Source organism: Saccopteryx leptura, chromosome 4 (genome assembly GCF_036850995.1).
Source record: "Saccopteryx leptura isolate mSacLep1 chromosome 4, mSacLep1_pri_phased_curated, whole genome shotgun sequence".
In the NCBI taxonomy this organism is placed as follows: domain Eukaryota; kingdom Metazoa; phylum Chordata; class Mammalia; order Chiroptera; family Emballonuridae; genus Saccopteryx; species Saccopteryx leptura.
In genome coordinates, this window is record NC_089506.1 from 74522588 (window position 1) to 74535509 (window position 12922).

Here is a 12922-nt window from a genome sequence, read left to right on the forward strand (position 1 = left end):
ATCCATATTCAGTTGGCAAAGAGGTCGGAGTAAGACATGGGCCAGCTATCAACGTACACCCAATACCACCACATATTCCACGGGAAATCTGGACAACGGCTAATTTCTTCATTTTGCTCACCTAATAAATCAAGATACCCACAGATTTCAAGACATTCTACTTCTTTCTCCTAATGGTTTAACATTTATGTTTTCTCACTTCCATTTACAGTTCTATATGTCAGAAATTACTGCTAATACAATGAGCTACAACTCTACATGTTGCATTAAACTCAAGCTTATCAGTGTTAAGGTGACCAAACTAAGTCCCAGAAATTTTATTTTTATTTAAACCTGAGAATAGCCTAAATAAGACTCTCATTTACAACAAATGAAAAAAATCTTAAATCCTAATGTAACTCTCTGCTTTAGAAAGTTGTGGTTTAAAGCAAAACACACAGAAAAACCCACAATCACCAAACACAATATCAACTCTACTTTTATCCCTGAAGATATTTTTAGATAGAAGAGTTACATCTAGTCAGATATGGAAGAGTGAACTGGTAAGTTCAGTCTAAAAAATTTCCTTTAAAATAATAATCGTTTAATATCTCCATTGTCAAAATCCTGATATTGTAAAGAAAAAAAAAAGAACAAAACAAAAAAAGATGAAGAAGAAATTTTAAAATAAGACTATTTTTATCCATTTTAGGATAAAACATTTGTTAAGAAAACAAAGTGTAAACAGGATAGAGTAGTGACTACATTCTTAACCTTTCAACCATTTTTTTTTTCAGTTGAGAGAAAGAGAGATAGTGAGGCAGACTCCGGCATGTGCCCCAACCAGAATCCACCCAGCAACCTCATCTAGGGTCAATGCTTGAGTACCGAGCTATTTTTAGTGCCTGAGGCTGACACACTTGGACCAACTGAGCTATTCTCAGCACCTGGGGCCTCGATCAAACCAATCAAGCCACTGGCTGTGAGAGAAGACGAGGAAGAGAAGGGGGGAAGCAGATGATCACTTCTCCTGTGTGCCCTACCCAGGAATAGAACCCAGGATGTCCATATGCCAGGCTGACACTCTATCCATTGAGCCACCAGCCAGGAGCTCAACAACCAATTTTAAGCCATTTATTCATCATTTCTTAATAATATTAAATAAAGAGCTGATTACATGCATGGAGACGGTCAATGCTTTGAAATAGAGGAATTAAAAGAACCATTTCAATAATATTTTTCCTCGCTATGACTAATCCTAATTTGTATTCCCTCTTTCAAACTCAATTCTCCCATTCAATTCCACACATAATCTTTAAACATACCTATACTAATGCAGAAGAAATAACAAGAAAGAGACAAAAGGAGCTAAGATAGAAGTTCCACAGAATTTCTCAATTTTAAGAATGAAACTGCCCCAAAAACATTTACCTTAAGTCCTGTTGGCATGGGCTAAAGAAAATAGTGTATGGAAGATATGTGGAAAAAGAAGAAAAAATCAGAAGTTGCGATTTCAGATTTCTTGATAAAACTACATCATACACCTTAAAATGCATAATACTTTTTATAAGAGTTTAGCCCGCCTGACCTGTGGTGGCGCAGTGGATAAAGTGTCGACCTGGAAATGCTGAGGTTGCCGGTTCAAAACCCTGGGCTTGCCTGGTCAAGGCACATATGGGAGTTGATGCTTCCAGCTCCTCCCCCCTTCTCTCTCTCTGTCTCTCTCTCTCCTCTCTAAAAATGAATAAATAAAAAATAAAGAGTTTAGCCCTGGCCGGTTGGCTTAGTGGTAGAGTGTCAGCCTGCCATGTGGATATCCCAGGTTTGATTCCCAGTCAGGACACACAGGAGAAGCACCTGTCTGCTGCTTCACCCCTCCCCTTCTCCCTTCTCTCTCTCTCTCTCTCTTCTCCTCCTGCAGTCACGGTTCCATTGGAGCAAGTTGGCCTCGGGTACTGAGGATGGCTTCATGGCTCCACCACAGGCACTAAGAGCTTGGTTGCTGAGCAACACCCCAGATGGGCAAAACATCAGCCCCTAGTGGGCTTGCCAGGTGGATCCTGGTCAGGGCGCATGTGGGAGTCTGTCTCTCTGCCTCTCCTTCTCTCACTGAATTAAAAAAAAAAAAGTTTATTTACTGTTTCTATCTGATTCTTCCAAGATAATCAGGAACTTAACTTGTACATTATATAAGAACTAAGTTTATCCCTAATACCTTCACAGTTTCTTTCAAAGTTAAAGAAAGAAGAAAATAAATCCCTAAAGAAGGAAAATAAATGTAAGCATCTTAACTCTTGTAATTCTAACATAATCAAAATAACTAAAAACTATACTTCAGAGTAAAGTGAAGCCATGCAAACTATACTTGTACATCTAATCCAGATGAAATAAAAGCCAACTAGAAACATTCACACACATAATTTATCTTTGGGTATAAATATACAGGGTGGGGCAACAGTATTTTCAGTTGTTTGCATGGGAAATAATACAATAATTAATAAATAATAACACAAGAATAAACTGTTCTACATACTCACAACCGTAAGCCTACTTTTGCCCCACCCTGTATATGAACACAACTTGAAATCAGAATGTACCTATTGCTTACCCAGTAGTCCAATAATCCTTCTTTTATAGGGTAATAAAACCAAAACAGGTTACATAGTTCATTAAATTAATTGTAATTTCATGATTGAAATTTACTTCATAAACTTTTATAAAAGATCTTTGAACAATCATTAGTAATCAAACAATATTTCCCTCTATCAAACAAGCCAAAATTTAAAAATAGAATTCAGCACCGGCAAGGTCTATTTTTGAGGCTATTTCCACTGAAAGAAGACACAATCTACGTCTTCCTCACTTTGTACATACACATGCTAACACAGTGCCTGGCACTGCAGGTGCTCACACAGCTTCCCAGGTTGATCACTGAAAGAAAGACAATTTCATATTATGTGGCCAGAACCTTTAGAATGGTCATTTCTTTGACTCAGGGTAATTCTACCTATAAGAAACTATCTTAAAGAACCCAGAATGAGGACATAGATAAAGAAATTTAAGGAAGTTATATCTTTAACTTGAAAAATTGAAAATCTAAATGTTAAAAGTTAAGGGAATTAGAAAGTAAATTATGGTTTACTCACATGACAGTATAAAGCCATAAAAATTATTTATGAAGAGGTTTTGATGAAACAAAAAAATGCTCATGATAAAATGTTAAGGAAAAAAATCCCATAAAATTGTTTGATCTCAACTGTTTTAAAATGAATTAAAAATAGACTCAAAGTAAATAAATGTGAAGTGCTAAAAGTGTTTTTTGCCATCTTTTCCATACTGGCATGTTTATTTAAAATCAGAAATAAAACAATTGTGCCCATTTCTGTTATTTTTCATCATCACTATAAATTTACATGGAGGTTCCTGAGCAGATTTTAAATTTATATTTTTTTTGTAAAAAGCCAAAGAAACAATAAAGCATCAAGAAATATCTACTCATATCTGAATTGGCTCCTAGATTAATATGGACAAATAACAAACTTTAGAAATTGCTTTTTAGATAAGTAGCAATGAAGTAAAAGTATAATCTAAAGGCAAATAAAATATCCTTTTTAATCTTTTCCTTGCCTTCACATTTGACTTGCAGTTTCCTTTCATTATTGCATCACTGGTCTTTGTTCATAATTTAAGAAAACACAATTTAATTTCCTTATATCCCACTGTTGTTCTTTTATGTTTCCCATCTTAAGTTGAAACATAAAAGTAATAACTTTCAGTATGGGTTAATGACAGTTGGGGCTTCTGTCCAAATTTCTCAATAATCAGGGTGGGATGGGGAAAAACATAAGTAAACAATCACTCTGTAGCAGCATGCTTACTGCCAATCCTCCTAAAAGACTATTGTATTTTGGTGGTTCAGGTTACTGAGACCTCATTTAGTCTACAAATCTCTGCAAACAAAAAGGCTCCTGCCTACTCCATTCCAATGAAAATGCTCTGCAACTGAGTATCAATGATGTCAGTGATGACTGTTGCTATTGCACTGTTACTAGTGGCTCCACTTCCTCTACCCACTCCTTGAACACCTACAGGCCCCAGGGTGTTATTGTGGTTCACCATTATCCCCCCTCTATAGAATGAATTCTCAAGGTTCCAAATACAACTATTACCCAACTACAAAAGACCCTAAGTATCTGCCCAGAGCTTTAGACTCCATATCCAATTCTACACATATAACCCATAAATCCACCTTAAACTCAATATGCTAAACACTAAACACACTATCTTTGATAGCTTCCTACTGTCTATAAAATTCTACCTACCTCTTGATTTGGCTTCACCCTTTTACTTCAATTTCATCCTTTAAAATCCATATCCATTTTTCTGAATAAAATAAAATTACCAGTAAAATAAAATTACCACTTTTTTTTTATGGAGGGGCCCCTATATGCCAAGTACTATTCTAAGTATTATATTTATTTATTTATTTTTGACAGAGACAGAAAGAGAGTCAGAGAGAGGGACAGACAGACAGGAAGGGAGAGAAATGAGAAGCATCAATTCTTCGTTGCAGCTCCTTAGTTGTTCATTGATTGCTTTCTCATATGTGCCTCAACCAGAGGGCTAGAGCAGAGCAAGTGACCCCTTGCTCAAGCCAGCAACCTTGGGCTCAAGCCAGCGACTCTGGGCTTCAAACCAGCAACCTTTGGGCTAAAGCCAGCTACCATGGGGTCATGTCCATGATCCCGTGCTCAAGCGAGCAACCCCTCACTCAAGCTGGTGAGCCGTGCTCAAGCTGATGAGCCCTGGCTCAACCCAGTGACCTCGGGGTTTCAAACCTAGGTCCTCTGCGTCCCAATCCAATGCTCTATCCACTGCGCCACTGCCTGGTCAGGTTCTAAGTACTTTAAATGATTAACTCACTAATCTTCACAACAATCCCATAAGAGATGCTCTTATCTTCATGTTGCGTTGAGCAAAGTATCTTGCCTAAGCTACTAAATAGTGGAATCAGTAAACAAACCTCTATCCTGTGCTCCTTACTTTTATACTATGTAGTTTCTCAAAAATGTCTATATATCCCAAGCACTGTCCTGGGTGTCAAGTGAATGACAAAAAAAGGCACGTCCTATTACGGGACATATATTCTAGTACATACACAGAATAATCAAAGAACAGAAGAAACTTATAAGTTATTAAAAAGCACCAAAAAGAAAATAAACAAGGTTTTATAACAGAAAATTCATAGTAGTGAACATACCTAATAGTGATAAAAGAAAGCCTCTTTGAAATGGACTCTTAAGGTAAACCTAAAGGATGAGAAAGTGCTGACTATGCAAAGAGGAAGGGTATATTACTTGGTCATTAGAAAGCACAAAGATGGTGTTAGAGACTGCACTGTCTTACCCCAAAATCCATATGTGAAGCCCTAACTCCCAATGTGACCGTATTTGAAGAGATGGCTTTTAAGGAGATAATTAAGGTTAACTGAGGTCAGAAGGTTGGGGCCCTACTCTGACAGCACTGGTGTCCTTATAAGAAAAGAAAGAGGCCTCTCTCTCTCTCTCTCCCCCCCCCCATGCACAAAGAAGAAAGGCCATATGTGGAAACCTGTCTTTAAGTCAGGTTAAGTCACCAAGTCTGCAATATTTTGTTATGGCAGCCAACAAAAATGAAAACAAATAGGAAAAACCTAGATGTTTATGGGAACTAACAAAAACCAGGGTGCTAGAATATAGACAGCAATGAAGATAATATGTCAGACTTAAGTCCCTAGACAGTAGATGAGCCAGAAATGAGATGGTCACGAAAACACGTCTTTCTGCAGGAGTTTTAAGCTGGTTAACACTGGATTTGGAAATGTATGGAGTGGGTTTTTGTTCTCACAGTGACTGGGGTGGGCAAAAATATGTTTATATGTAGTTGTCTAGGTGGAAAATTACATAATACAAGAATAAGCTCACTGTTTCATGTACTCACAACTATAAACCTACTGTTGCTCACACTATATAGTTACTAGAATATAATAATCTATATTCCACTCTGGAATGCACAAAAAGAATTGAATCTTTTGCAAATGTGAATAGTGTGCTATTGAGGAACAGTGGCTAATGGATTTGTTTTGCTTACTTAGGGGCCTAGAGAAAACCAAGATTTAGTCTATTTTTGTTGTTGTTTTTGTAGTTCTTATAGTACTATGGGTAATTCTGAGCTAATTCTGGTGAATTCATAAATGTGCAAGGATACTTTGGAGCAAGAACAAATGAATCAGACCCCAATCCTACGCCCAAGAGCTACTGTATGGGTGATATGATACCACATTTCATCAAATCTAAGGCACCACTGGTTATAAACTGTATCATTTTAAAACAAGTTATAATTTTATGTTATAAAATTGTAACATGAGGAGCCTGACCAGGCAGTGGCACAGGGATAGAGTATTGGCCTAGGATGCTGAGAACCCAGGTTTGAAACCCCAAGGTAAACAGCTTGAGCAAGGGGTCATTCACTCTGTTGGAGCCCCCTTCTCAAAGCACATATGAGAAAGCAATCAATGAACACCAAAGGTACCGCAACGAAGAACTGATGCTTCATCTATCTCCCTTCCTGTCTGTCTGTTCCTATCTGTTCCCCTCTCTGTCTCTATTTCTCTCGTTAAAAATAAATAAATAAATACATAAATATTAGAACATAAGGAAAATAAATTATGTATATGTATAAATTATGTATAAATACATATCACCAAATAAATTATGACATCAACTGTAAGACACATCCTAAATTCAGAGCTGTTAAAATGTAAAAAACATATATATCTTAAATAAATGAAAAATAATATGATAACAGGCAGAATGCAAATAGGAGTCGTATAAAAGAGTTCATAGAAGGGATGGATTGTTTCAGGAAGAAAGTGGTACTTAGGCCCAATCTTGAAGGATCGGTAGAACTAGGGAGAACAGAGATTGAAAGAAGGAATATTTTTAGAAAGAGGGAAATGCAAGAGGTAAAGCACAGCAACAATAAAGTAAGGGATGGCTTGAGAGAAATATTTAAGGAGAAAACACTTGAAAAATTGGAAGGACAAGGGTTGAAAAAACCTTGTATCCAGCTAGGCTAATGAGGCTGAAAATTATTACATATGCTTAGGTAATGGTTCTCAAATGCTTTTTTTTTTTTTACCCCTATACACTTTAGGACTATAATATACATTAAAACTATGGCTCATTCCAGCAGTGATTCTCAACTATGGGAGATGTGAAAGGAGCAGACGAGAATAATTCTTCTGGGAACTCAATCTGAAAATGCCATCTAGAATGTCTTAACTTCCACCTCCCCCTCTCCTTGAGAATCACACTGCTTTCTCCACACTTAGGGAGCCCCTAGAAATATTTAAGTAGCCAAGTAATTTCAGGTTACATTTCAGCAAAGGTAATCCAGCACAACTGTGTAAAAATTAATGAGAATTAGAAAAAATTCTAAAGACTGAGACTCTATATAAGCAGCTGATCTTCAAGGCAAGAAGTTAAACCAATTAAATTACATTAGTAACAGTGGGGGAAATGTATGGTAGAACTATTATAAGAAAAAGGAAAAGAAAAACAGGGAAGAAAATGTTTAAGACACAAGACAATAAACTCACACAAGAACCTGTGCTTTCTAAAACACTGGTGGTCATTCAGGTGATGTCTAACAAACATCTAAGTTTAGAAAAAAATGAAGGAGTTCAAATCTGGAGAAAAAGATGCCAACATTATCTAAAATGAGGTATTAAAGCCATAATTAGGATAAAGCAATGAAAAGAGGGCAAAAGAAAGTATCCCAAAGACACTTTGGTTCCTTTATTACAAATAATTGTTTTCATTCTTTACATATCTCATGCTGATGATCACCACCACTAATATTAACACTATAAATTTTTTTAAAAAAAGCAAAGCATAGTGAGAATTAAGAACATGCCAGGATCATATAAAGGAATTTACAAAACAGCATTTCATGAATTTCCAATCTGGAGCTGCTCAGGCACACTGTGCGCATGTGTATGTCTGTGTGTGTCAGAGTCAAAAGAACAAAGTCCACATTTCTGAAAGCAGAACTCCAGCACCACCAAGAAGATAGGATACCATGAGGGAGAATTAACGTTTAAATTCCTAACTGGTTTTATTATACACATTCAGTAATACAGTTTGATCTATGAAAAACTGTTGATATACCATAGTATCAAATTGTTTTCACCATTAAAAAACTTTTTGGCCTGACCAGGTGGTGGCGCAGTGGATAGAGCATCAGACTGGGATGCAGAGGACCCAGGTTTGAGACCCCGAGGTCGCCAGCTTAAGCGTGGGCTCATCTGGTTTGAGCAAAAAGCTCACCAACTTGAACCCAAGGTCGCTGGCTCCAGCAAGGGGTTATTTGGTTTGCTGAAGGCCCACAGTCAAGGCACATATGAGAAAGCAATCAATGAACAACTAAGGTGTTGCAACGCGCAATGAAAAACTAATGATTGATGCTTCTCATCTCTCCGTTCCTGTCTGTCTGTCCCTGTCTATCCTTCTCTCTGACTCTCTCTCTGTCTCTGTAAAAAATTAATTAATTAATTAATTAAAAAAAAATCTTTGAAGATAGTGGGAATATTTAAGTTCACTATTTTTAAGTCAGGTATTTTAAAAGTACTGTTAAAACATAAAGGCAATATCAGTTTGTATATTAAAAAGTATGTTTTCAAGTCACACATGGATAAAAAAAAATATCTATGATTTTCTGCTATTAACACTTAACTGTGTTATAAATATACCAATGACTTTAAATAAATTCTGTTCGACTGAAATACCTTTTGACAAACTTCCCCCAAGAATGGGAGAATGAGGTTTCGAAGGAAGTAAAAGAAAAAATGGAAGGAGGGAGTGAGGGAAACCAAGAAAATGAAAAAGAGGAGTGAGAGGAGAGCAGAGGCCACCTAGCTGAAGGCCCAGCTAGCAGAGTGAGACGATGGAGATCACTGTCCTGAACCAACTGACTGAGCAAACAGAATGATGAGCTTTTTCCTAGAAGCTGGGCGTGATAAAGACTTGAAAATCACACAGGTTACCTACCTGTGCTACAGGGCAGATATTTTTCTCAAAATACTTGCAAGTCAAAGGAACGTGAAAGGGAAGTCACAGGCATCAGTACCCAAAGAAACAACACACAATCTGCAGTCTACCTAAATGATTAGACAAGCTGATGTGGCTGATACCAACATGCATTTTAACAATTTGTCAAAACATATTCCTGTACTATTTCGTGGCTACTCGTTACATAAGCAAATTCCTTCAAAGGAAAAAATAAGTCCAAATAATTTTTTAAAACTATATGTTACACAATAACACTGTGGTTAAATTTACACATGGCAAGAAAAGTTTTAAAAAATCTGAAATACCTCAGTTTGACCTTCATGGGCACTGGTCTCATGAGTAACTCGAATAGCCTATAATAGGAATACAAGGTATTAATAGGAAAAAAATGACTATGTCCTACTTTTTAAATGAAAATAACAATGTGAAATATTAACATCTTAAACACTGATGAAACAACAAATCGGAGAAAATTTAGGAAAAGTTCAGTATTAAATGTTTAAGAATATAAATTGAGTAACTAATAAAATTGCTGTCCTTTCCAACCCACAAATCTCTGAAGACTTAGGATATTGAATAGTGAATTATTTGTAACTTCTAGGCCTGAGTGGGAATCATTTATATATAATGTTCAAACATTTAACACTTTATTCACTGAGACTAGAATAAAGTAAGCATCTCCCAGAGGGAGGCAGAAGAAGCTTAGCTGTTGCTTCTCCAGGTGACATGCTCCTCTGTAGCTCTGGCTGGATTTACGCTTAATCATGCAGCTTCAGTCAGCAATTAGAAATGGGGAGCAAAAGCACGCATTTATCAGAAGCTAGAGATTTTAGTTTCCTGAATTTAAAAAAATGCCCTTCTAATACCTACTATTGGCAAAGACGAAGAGAAATGGGCAAAGGAGTAACTTACAGGTGAAAGCTCCCCTCAGCACATGGCAATGTAGCAGTAAGTGCCAAAGCTTTAGACACATGCAAACTGTTTGATCCTGCAATTTCTCTTCGAAGTTTATATATCTACATATAATTGTACATAAGTATACAGAATTATGGATATTTGCAAAGATTTAGCTATAATGATATACCTTGCAGTATATTTTTAAACAGTGAAAAAAAGGAAAAATTATTAAATTTATGACAATAATTTATTGGTTAAATAAAATACTAGATAATGGAAAGCTATGCAGCCATTGTAATACGTTAAGTGAAAAAAGCAAGTTATAAAACAATATTACAGTGAAATCAAATTTTTGTTTTAAAAAATTGTGTATATACACATATACTCCCTATAAAAAATATTAATGGTGGCTGCCTCTCATTGGTGGGATTACTGTTGACCTTTGTGTTGTTTATTTTTATGTAAAATAAAGATGTTTTATGAGTATAAAAGCTAGAGTAGAGTCTAACATCTACCTTTAAACCTTTGTTTTTTCCATTGCTCTTCAGCCTTACTCCAAATTCCCCATGAAAGACACACAGGGCATTGCCAAGTATATATTTATTTTAGGGAGGGAATAGTAATAGCCTACATAACATATTTTATAAATTTATAAATCAAACTGCTTGTTTTCTCTTATTCAGCTTCAGACATAAAAAGAAGCATCAATTTATCAACACTTATAGATATTTCGGTACTGTTAACCTAAAAAGTACAACATGCCTTTTTCAATGAATATGACAAAATCTATAAGTGTTCAAAACTACAATTTCAAGACAAACTCCTTAACTAATCTACAATCCCAAACAAATCTGCCCACATGTGAAATCGAGACAGACAGAGGGTACCGACATCATAGTTCTCCAGGTATCTGGCTCGTTCTTCAGGGCTCATTGACACAGACTCCTCCAGGAATTTTTTCAGGGTTGATCCAGATTCTGAGGATATTAAAGAAGATAAGATGAAAAGGCTTGATATTTCAAAGAGACTGACAGATGAAAATACTAGAAGCAAGCTGTTTATTTTTCAGATAAACTCTTTTCATTGGTAAATCAGGAATGTAAGAATATTGGGATAAATGATAGAGCTTAAGTTATCTGTTTGTTAAACCTCCATTTATCAGCAATGTAAAAAATGAGAAGGATTAATAGTTCTTCTAAAAGTATATACATCCTGTTTAAATGAAATAAGAAAGGAACATACTCTGTCAGCACGAGAATTTTTAAAACATGCAATACCTGACTATTTAGTCAGGGGCACTGACCTCTTTTCCCTTAGACTATCAAATAAAAAAATGACAAGAGCCAACATAACAATAGCCATCTGGTGTGAACAAACCAAAATTATACCTATGTTTTTTGTCAGACTGGCAAAAAATTATTTTTTGGTGTGCTGCAGAATTTTAGTAATTAGTTTATGTGTGTCATAAAATGAAAATGGTTGAAATCATTGCACCATATAATACTTTGAAAGAAAGAACTAGAGCACCACCTAGTGATCAGTAAGTTAATTTACACATTAAGGGGCAAAAACAGCAGTAATAAAAATTTACCAAAGTGCATCTTGTCTTTATTGTTGGCAATAGCATGGATCAGTCCAATTGTTCCACAGGCGTTGCTGATTGTTTGTTTCATAAAATATACTGATGATGTAACATCTTGTCCCTGAGATTTTATTTTTTCCTCCTCTTCTGTTCTGAATACTTCATACTATGAAAGAAAAAGTCAATAGTCAAAATATGAAAATAATACATTAAAGAGGCCTTAAACATAAAACTTGAAAAGTTCTAAATATTTATTTTTGGAAATTTGGTTAACATGTTATGGGATATCTTACTAAACTATTATAAAGCATTTTTAAAAGAGTAAAGTACATAAATTTACATATTCTTAGTAATCTATGATTATAGAGTACTTATAGGTCAACATATATTAATAAAATTCTCATTTATATTTTTAAATACTTATTTTATATATGCATTAAGAAATATAAAAAAACTTAACAAAGGTTACCTCTGATATAAGCAATCAGAGGATTTTCATTTTCTATTTTTTACATTTCTTTATTGTTAAATCACACTTTAACAAAATTCACAGTATATTTATAAACATAATATTCATAAAAGAACATTCACTATTTATAATAACTGATTGTAAAAACAATACAATATGATGATAACTGTCAAAAGTGTGAGTTCTACATCTAATTGCCAGAGTTCACATCTTGGCTTTGCCATTATTAGCTGTGCAACTTTGACACATTATTTAATGTCTCTGAGCATCATTTATAACAAGAGATTGAGGCCCTGGCGATTGGCTCAGTGGCAACACCCCAGATGGGCAGAGCATCACCCCCTAACAGGCTTGCAGGGTGGACCTGGCCTGCTGTGTGGATATCCTGGTTTCAATTCCCAATCAGGACACACAGGAAAGGTGCCCATCTGCTTCTCCACCCCTCTCCCTCTTGTTTCTCGCTTCTCTCTCTCGCCCTCACTTTCTCTTCCTCTCCTGCAGCCATGGCTTGATTGAAGTGAGTTGGCCACAGGTGCTGAGGATAGATCCATGGCCTCCACCTCAGGTGCTAAGAAGAGCTCAGTTGTTGAGCAATGGAGCAACGCCCCAGATGGGCAGAACATCACCCCCTAACAGGCTTGCAGGGTGGACCTGTTCGGGGCGCATGCAGGAGTCTGTCTCTGCCACCCCTCCTCTCATCAAATAAAAAAATAAGGTTGAAAATAATAAATTAATTAATTTAAAATAAATGAGTGAGAAGCAGCAGGAGGGCTAGAGTAGAAAGATGATTTATTGTGTTGTCTATTGTTCTATAGTTTTCAGATTCCAATAGAGTAGGGAGTCAGCAAAGGACAACCTGCAGCCCAAATCTGGTCAACTGCCTTT

The 12922-nt window shown here is 36.0% G+C and overlaps 1 protein-coding gene across 3 annotated transcripts in view; it reads right to left on the bottom strand.

Moving 5' to 3' along the window:
- UCHL3 (ubiquitin C-terminal hydrolase L3) overlaps positions 1-12922 on the bottom strand; it is a 58031-nt gene that overhangs the window by 26063 nt on the left and 19046 nt on the right. For all 3 annotated transcript variants that reach the window (XM_066380765.1, XM_066380766.1, XM_066380767.1), the window contains exons 3-5: positions 11578-11734; positions 10878-10963; positions 9395-9442 (exon numbers count right to left, since the gene is read on the bottom strand). In XM_066380765.1, coding sequence (XP_066236862.1) covers positions 9395-9442; positions 10878-10963; positions 11578-11734 — 291 coding nt within the window. The remainder of the gene's footprint in view (positions 1-9394; positions 9443-10877; positions 10964-11577; positions 11735-12922) is intronic.